The sequence below is a fragment of the Wasmannia auropunctata genome, unplaced genomic scaffold, assembly GCF_000956235.1.
Source record: "Wasmannia auropunctata unplaced genomic scaffold, wasmannia.A_1.0 LD294819.1, whole genome shotgun sequence".
Lineage (NCBI taxonomy): Eukaryota > Metazoa > Arthropoda > Insecta > Hymenoptera > Formicidae > Wasmannia > Wasmannia auropunctata.
This window is the reverse complement of record NW_012068071.1, coordinates 18,621-27,871: the sequence shown is the minus strand read 5'-3', so window position 1 is coordinate 27,871 and position 9,251 is coordinate 18,621. Positions and strand designations below refer to the sequence as shown.

General features: G+C 35.9%; 1 protein-coding gene across 3 annotated transcripts in view; it reads left to right on the top strand.

Annotated features, from left to right (window-relative positions):
- Nucleotides 1–9,251, top strand: part of LOC105461295 (voltage-dependent calcium channel subunit alpha-2/delta-3) — a 64,131-nt gene that overhangs the window by 38,102 nt on the left and 16,778 nt on the right. For all 3 annotated transcript variants that reach the window (XM_011707787.1, XM_011707786.1, XM_011707788.1), the window contains 3 exons: nucleotides 3,197–3,342; nucleotides 3,416–3,588; nucleotides 8,592–8,788. In XM_011707787.1, the coding sequence (XP_011706089.1) occupies nucleotides 3,197–3,342; nucleotides 3,416–3,588; nucleotides 8,592–8,788 (516 nt within the window). The remainder of the gene's footprint in view (nucleotides 1–3,196; nucleotides 3,343–3,415; nucleotides 3,589–8,591; nucleotides 8,789–9,251) is intronic.

Below are 9,251 nucleotides of genomic sequence, written 5' to 3'. Positions count from 1 at the left end.
TGGAGCTTTATAACTCGAAAAGTATTCAATGAAGAAACATTTGATTATAGTGTTTTGGAAAGCTCTCGAGGTCAGCTACAAAAATATGTAATAAAAAATAGGGAATGCCATTTAAAAAAATTGAGGTGACTTTCATGTGACTTTTAAATAATTCTTCAAGGTTAAACCAATGGTACCATCTTATGGTCCCTTCGAAACCAAACAACTTTTGTCTGAAAAATTTTTCTCTCCCGGGCTTGATTTTTGAGATATTCGACTGGATGAATTAAAATGGTCCATCCTGTATATAATGTTCCCGGGAGGCAGCCTCCTACCGGAGATTCACCAATGACATGCAGATGAAGTCCATTATGTCTTCTCGGTCGTACTAACTCCAAATCAGCCAAGACCTGTTTTCTTCCAGAAAAAGTCCCTGACTTGAAATTGCTAAACCTGCTCAGGCTCGAGAAATTCCGAGCCCAATAGAAGCCGCCTGTGCCTAATGTAGGCCGGGCATTCGCACAGCACGTGGAGACTGGTCTCCTCGTCAAAACCGCACTTCCTGCATTCTGGAATATCACAGTGCCCCAGCTCGTGCATGTGGTAATTGGTAAAGCCATGACCCGTATAGATCTGCACCGCCAGTGCCCTGGATTCCCTTTTCCTCAAGGCCCTAATATTCCTAGCAAGGTCCCTCCTGAGTACTTCTAGCAAAGACCTTGCCTGTCGGCACTTCGTCCTTGTCTCTTTCCTCTCAAAGTTAGCATGGCGTTCCTGTAACCAGCTCCTTATTTCGGCCCTGCCGACACAGCTGGGCACGACTATAGAGCTGGTTCCGGTCCCACCATTCTGGCCGTTGAGCCAGCTCTTGTTAGTTCGTCAGCGATTTCATTGCCTTTGATCTCTGAATGATCTGGGACCCATACCAAGCCAACGTCGTTATTGACTGACAGCTGATCCAGCGCATTCTTGCACTCCCAGACCAGCCGAGAATCAAAAACGTAAGCGCCCAGCGCACCTAGGGCCGCCCTGCTATCCGAGCAGATCCTGATGCGCTTGCGCGTCTCTTCCGATGCAATCAGTCATGCTTGAGCACAGCCCACAATTACCTCCACCTCCGCTTGGAAAACAGTGGTGAGCTCTTCAAGTGGGAGAGCCTCCCTGATTCCCTTCCGGCGCCCATAGATCCCAGCACCGGCGCCCATATCAATCTTGGAGCCATTCGTGTCGTCAGACGTCCTCATTCCTGATGACGGACACCTCATGCCTCTCCCATTCTTCACGACTAGGAGTATAGATCTTAAAAGCTCTATTAAAGTCGCGTTTCATTGGTATCCTGTCTTGCCTCATCTCAAACACGGTCCCTGTCAGAAGCTTCCATAGAAACTAGATGTGGGCCGCACCAACCGCCGTCCATTTGTCCTCGCATTTCAACCTGTAAGCAGTAACGGCCACTACTATCGAGAGTGAAGTGGTTTAATGCCAAGTAGCAGTCCCATTGCCGCCACTGGCGTTGTCCTCATAGCACTCAGGGCACCTCTAAGAATGAGAGTCCTAGCGCGCTTCAGCAATGCCCGGGCCTCGGATACTTGTACCCTTGGCCACTAGATCACCGCCGCATAGAGCAATCTTAGCCGGAGCACTGTAGAGTATGCCCAGAACACCCTGTCCGGCTGCAGGCCTCACGTTTGCCCGAAGGTTCTTCTGCACATCCAAAATTATATGCAGACTTTCCTGCACACTGTCTCCAAGTGCAGCTTCCAGTTCAGTCTTTTATCCAGGATAACTCCCAGATACTTGACCGATACCTGAGGTGTCAATCTGACTCCCTCTAGGACGGGCCCCTGCACGGAGCCTATCTTGTATTTACGGGTGAAGATTACGAGACTCGTTTTTTTCGGATTCACCGACAGACCCGTCTCTTTACACAATTCTTCGACTACTTCTAGAGGCCCCTGTGAGCTCGAGAAGTGTCTCAAGGAAGGATCCTTGAATTAGGATAGCCAAGTCATCAGCATACCCAATTGATTTGAAGTCCTCGTCATTAGGCAATCTAAGTAACCTATCTGCTATTAAGCACCACAGAAGCGGTAAGAGGACCCCCCTGGGAGCAGCCTCTTCCCACCCATCCTTCAACACTCACCGTTCTTAGTAAGGTCATCACCTGCCGTCCAAGCATTCCACTCAACCAGTTTCGCCGGAACGCCCCGTCTCGTTGCCTTGGCACAGACCACTCGATGTGAGGTATTATTAAAAGCTCCCTCAGTGTCTAGGAAGGTACCTACTGCAAAGCCCTCTTGCTGAAGTTGCTGCTCAATGGCAGAAATAATCGAGTGAAGAGCCGTAACACTCGAGTAGCCGGCCCGGCGTGCTGGTTCGAGTGTAGAGGATCACGAGCCAGCACATTGTCCCTTATGTAAACATTGACCAGCTTTTCCAGCGTTTATATATTCCATATTTTATATATATAGTGTTGAAAAGCTCTCAAGATAAGCTACATGGTTATGCATTGAAAAATACAGGGTTTAATTTTAAAAATTTAAAGTGATCTTTCCGTGACCTTAATAACGCTACCCAAGGTTCAAACCAATAGCATCAATTTTATGTCACCCCTTGAAGTCATACAACTTTTATTTGAAACATTTTTCCGTATCTATCATAGTTTTTGAGAAATCTTAATGGATCCTTTAAAATGGGACAACTTGTATCTAATATAGTATATTAAAACATAATTTACGAATTGTTATATATCAAATATGTAATATAATGTAATTTTGTAAATACGTAATATTTTGTTAATTACTAAAAGTTTTAACAAAATTTGTATGTATGCGCGCGTTCGTTCGTACGTGCGTATGTGTGTGTGTGCATGTGTGTATGAATCGAATAAACTTTTCCGATATATTAGTGTCGGTTCACAAATGAGGATTTTAAGCCCTAACCAGTAAGAAATAGATCTTTTTTTTTAATTGTGACGAAGTATTTTGTAGTTCAGAATTGAATATAAAAAAATTATTCTCTTCCCTGTTTGAATAAAATTTATGCCATTAAGAGTCCATCATCAGAGTCAAATAAATTACGTGCGAGATAATTAAATAATATAATAGATAAATTTTATTTTCATGTCATGCTTGAGTTATACGTTATCACATGTATGTATAAAAAACATATTGGATTGATGGTGTATCAATTATTTCTACAATTATTGAATTATTAGCCGATACAACCGATATGAGTGATCTACTCGTCACCGCCACCCATGCCATATTCATCGGAAAAGGTCATAAAGCTCCAGCGGCGGTAGTGGGTTTGCAATTTCAACATTCATCTTTGGCGGCCCACTTTGTGAACATCACCTCGACAGTAAGCAGATATATTTTTTTTGTCATGTACAATTGTCGTGCAAAATATGATGATATAAATTCGTTGTTTTTAGTGTACCGGAATGACAGGATGTAAAAAGAATTGCGCCTCGGAGGAGCTTGACTGTTACATTCTAGATAACAATGGATTTATCATCATAAGTGAACGTCACGAGCATACCGGAAAGTTTTTCGGCGAGATAGACGGCACTATAATGGATTCCTTGGTGCAAGATAGGATATATAGGTAATAATTATAGACATAAGACGTTTATACGCGGAGCCTCGTTAAAATACAAATTCTGAAGTATATATGCTACTAAAATAAATAAAAGGTTCCTTGCAAATTAATATTTTGTAAATCGCGTAAATCAATATTAAATGCAGACAATTTTTTTGTCATCAATATTTTCAGCTTTTAACGATTACTTATTATAGATAATCAGTAATAAAAATCGAAAAATTTTCGATTACTCAATTAATTAGTAATTTAAATGAAAGTTTAAATTACTTGATTAATCAGTAATCAAAATAAAAAAGTTCTTAATTACTTAATTAATTAGTAATCTAAATGAAAAGTTTTTTAATTACTTAATTTATTAATAATCAGAATGTAATAATTTTAATTACTTAATCAATTATTAAATCTAAGGTTTTTAATTATTTCATTACTCAGTAGTCAGTATTTTTTTATTTAGTCCATTATTTTTTTAATTATTTAATTAATAATCAGAGTAAACCATTTACAGAATACAGAAAAAAAGTTAAATTCAACGAAATATTTTTTAAACAAAATTAATTGAAGTAGGATTCTTGTATGATTGATAAAAAATAATTTCTTTGTTTTTAATAATAATAAAATAAATATATTTAATCTGAATAAAAGTCTCCATTAGAAAATATTTTGCAAGATTCATTGTTTCTATTAGTGCGGTATCTAAAATAAATATTTAATGATTGATGTATGAGGAAATATCGTACCATCAAATTAGTGTTGCCAGTTTCTGTATTCAGCTAAAAATTTTCAAAAATTTTAAAAACGAAGATTTCTGAATTTTTTATATGCAGCTTTAGGACATATATTACTAGAAGGAGAATTGCCTATACCGTCCGTGTATCGAGCTGAAACCAACATCTATGCGAGAAAAAAAGGTATAGGTTCTCAATTGACTGTAATGCGCATATATGTGTCATTCAGTCCCCACTCAACCCGTTTTTCATTTCTTTTGAAAAGATTTTCGAAAATTAAGAAATTAGGCAAAACGGGCTAAGTGGGAGCTGAATGCGCATTACAGTCAATTGGGAACCTATACCTTTCTCTCTCACAGATATTGGCTTCACGTTCAGCACTCAATTCTCCTTCCAGTAATTATGTTCTAAGATATGAAGTTTTTCTGACAGTCCTGACCTGACCGCGGCAATATTAAAATAGTGACGTCATAAGCGAGTAATGATACATAAAAGTTTGTTGCGTATCATTTTTAAATAAAAAGAATTTAGATAAAATGCAAAAATGGAATCGCTTTAAAAAACTTATAAAAATGGATGAAAATTATTTTTTTCTCCTCACAGTCAGTAAATAAGCATAAAAAGCGTAAAGTGAAGCCTCAAGCCTTGAATTCAGACAAGAAAACTCACGGTTTGACAGCTGTTAAAAAGAGTGAAAAATATGCTTTATGTATCAAGCGACGCGATAGCGGCGCGACGCCAAGTATATAAAAATCGGGTGATAATTTGTGAGTATACGGCACTGGCACTGTCTTGAGGCACTACCGCTTAGTTTTATCTTGAAGTTTTGCTGCCTTGTCAGATTTGCCGATTTTAATATTTCGGAAATGAAAGTTGTAATGAAAAATCTAATGACAATTTCATTATACAGGGTGGGCCATTTTAATCGATCCACCCAAATATCTCCTAAAGTAAGCGCTATACAACAAAATTGTTTAAACAAAAGTTTTCGGATTTCGAGGGGGACATAAGATGATAACATTGGTTTGACCCTGTATAAGAGACAGGGTCAGGACAAGGTCACTTTGAATTTTTTAAATGGAACCCCCAATTTTTCATTACATGTTCTTATAGCACGCCTTGAGAACTTTCCAAAACATATAAATAAAATATTTTTTTATGAAATAAATCTTGAGTTATGAAGCTTGAAAGTTGGAGTACTGTCGGCATTAGCATCATCCAAGGTGTCCAAACACTAGCTAAAGATGGCCAAGGTCGTTGGCCTTTATCAATGTCATGATCCTGAACAACATTCAAAAGGTTTTAACTAGTGTTTAGACACCTTGGATGATGCTAATGCCGACAGTACTCCAACTTTCAAGCTTCATAACTCAAGATTTATTTCATAAAAAAATATTTTATTGTACATACGTACAATATTAAAATGAAGGGAAAGAGTCCCAAACTGTAATGTGCATTTGTCCCATTGAGTTATGATACCTGATTCACGCCATGCATCGCAAGCTCGAACCTTTGATTATTGACCTTTGACAATTTTGCATCTTCTCACTTTGTCATCCGTCATTTTGAAAAAAATTACCATTTGTAATTGCCATTCAAATAATCTTAAATTTAAAGCTTAATTTTGCAATTTTATGCACATTTTTATCTTCATTATTTACCAAGTTATGATTATTCGAAGTAAATTTTTAATGTATCACTTTTTTTTAGAGGGAGTATATTATTTAGTGCTCAAAAAGTTATGATTATTCTTATTCTTGTGTTCGAAAAAAATCATTACTTTTAAGGCGATGTTGGAAGTTCGGAGTTACCGACATATTGCAGTTGTAAAGATTTCTCCGAAATGACAGAACGGAATTGAAAATCCTTTTACAGGATTGAAATAGACATATTTGGGGAACAAAGAAATTTGTAGTAAAAACGAAAAAAAATTAAAAAATTACATTTTTTCGAATCGTACAGCTATCACTTGACATAAACATTTCATTAGTGTAGAAGTTCTGTAGCTCATGTGTATAAAATGCTTACGTCTCCCAAATCGCATTACTTGCACGAATAATACAAGACCTTTTGAGATACGATTGAAAGCCTAGGAAAAAAGAAATCCTTACAACTGCAAATGATGGTAATTTGTACGCTTAGCTAAGGTAAAGACGTCTTAAGGCGATGCTAGAAGATCAGAAAAATTTGCACGAGGTCGATAAAGCAGACTCTTCAGTGTCAGTGTTATCTCGAAATGAACTTCTTACAATATCTTCTGTCTCACTCAAACACGTGGAATGCCCTTATCTAACTTATTGAAGTGCCATCTCTTGAAAAATCCGGCACTTACTGCCAGACGCAATTTTTGCTGTCTTTACCTTAGGTGAGTGAATTATCACCAATTGCATTCTAAGGGATAATTGTTTTTCTACGCTTCCAAATTAGCTCAAAAGGTCTTGTATTATTCGTGCAAGTAATTCCATGCGCGCGCACTACTTTTTTTGTACATATGAGCTACAGGACTTTTGTATCAATGAAATGTTTACGTCAGGTGACAGGTTATGATAGCTGTACGAAAAAAGTAATTTTTTAATATTTTTTTCGTTTTTACTACAAATTTATAGTTCGCGCACTTACATTTTATCTCTATTTCAATCCTGTAAAAGCGTTTTTAAATCCATTTAGTCGTTTCCGGAGTTATCCATTAGAATGCAAATGTCGGTAATTTCTACCTTCCAGCATCGTCTTGAGCGTAAGAGCGTAAGCGTTTCTTTTCTCTTTAACCAACTTAATCCGTACTCATTATTATAGGTGTAGTCAAAAATGTATAAATTTTAAGTATTGTTTTTCCAAAGGCATATCAATTTTATTATTTTTATATCTTTTCTTCTGATTGACTATTTGAGCCTGAATTTTTTTTATATAAATATATATTTTTATATAAAATAATAGAATTATTCAAATATTGTAAAATATTTCAGAAGGCACCCACATTGCAGCAAATACATTACGTAATATTATTATAATACCGTTAAGATGGTTCTTTAGTAAATCAAGTTTTGATAGAAATGTCTAATTTTTTTATATAACGAAGTTGAAGTACCGAATTTGACGTGTGCAAAATTTTAGGGTAGGTCACCGACGAAAGAAGAGAGAAAAAAAATGTTGAAAATGTAACTTTTCACGTATCCGTGACAGATTGAGATCGGAGACGTTTTTTTAACTAACTGCACAGAAACGAGACAACAAAATTTTTTGAAAAACGAGATTATAATTGTTTAAAAAATTACGATTTTAATGGTCACAAAAATGTAATGGTCACCTATCATCCTGAAAAGATATTTAATGTTGAAATGGCAAAATATCGAGTGAAATTTAATGGCGGCATATTAAACTGACAAGCCGTGCGATGTGAACATCGCTGCTTAAATGTCATCGTACGTGGCGCTACTATAATGTGTCAAATGCATTTTCGATTAAAATACTTCAGAAATTAAAACCATAATAAAAAATCTAATGGCAATTTTATTATAATTATGATGCAAGTTTTCGATTGCGACTAGTCTGATTGAAATCGATACACTCAATTCTTATAATCTCCGCGAGGCACGCTAAGTTTTTGTTTCACTATGATTTTTTTGCCGACGACATTTATGCAGCGATATTATCGCACGGCCTGTCAGTTTAATTTCTTTTTAGTAATTTTATTCATCATGTTTGTATACTAAATATTGTTTGTTTTATATTATTTCATTAAATATATACGTAGTTTTAATATTTCATCCAAATAATGCAAATATTTATGATTTTGGGTGGGCCCTGGTGAAGTACCCCAAATTTTCGGCACTTTATTAAAGAATCACCTTACAATTTAAAAAAATTGTAAGAATATTGTATATCTGTTTTTTAAAAAATATGACATCAGAGAAAGAGAGAGAGAGAGAGAGAGAGAGAGAGAGAGAGAGAGAGAAGGGAAGAGTGCGTGCACATGTATAATGAATTCAATGTACATATTTCAATAACATAATTGTTATTGCAAGCATCAATAATGAGTTTCTCAATTTTAACCGAGAAATTTGAGGAATGTAAAAATCTTATACTAAAGGTTTGGAATTATATTCTAATTACTCTCTTGCGATACTTTTACAATATTCTTCAAATATTGCTGCAATTATAAAAAATTTTCCAACTCCATTCCATCACAATATTTCTACAACGTTGCATTATAAGTTGAAAGATTATACATATCGTAATATTCCGAAGTAAAAAAGATATTAAGATATTCTTATGGTGTTTCAGGAAAGTGACCGTCATCGATTATCAAGGAACTTGCAGCCCTCAAGAATCTCATCAATCATCTGCGCCGCGGAGTCTATCCGATTCTATCGTAACAACGGCGGCTGCATTCGGCAACTTTCTTTGGACTTTGACGTTAAGTCTCAATATTCAAGACTTATGGCAGACGACATCAGCGTTCGCTAACGACGTAATGGATGGTAATATTTTAAAAATGCATTCATATTCACACACTAAACAAAACGATGAATAAAAATGTAACAATTATTTCGATGAATATGTAGCAAGAATAATAAATGCATTCCATTTTTTTCATATATATATATACAGGGTGTCCCGTAATAACCGGACCAACGCTTAAGGGTAGATTCCTGAGATCATTTTAAGACAAAAGTTCCAATACCAAAATGTTGAGGCTGTAATAGTTTTTGAATTATAAGTGTTTAAAGTTAACTAATCAGATCGTCTAAAGTTGGCGCGCTCAGGTACAGAACAACGCAAACTCCTAAAAACTAAAGCTGACTTATCGCTTTTATTAATATCGATATAATTAGGATTACATATGTGAATATAAGATTATTTTTATTGATATTTCTGCAAACACATTGCGCAATAACATTGTACAATAATATTTTCTTTTTTAGAATAGATCGGAAGAGCACA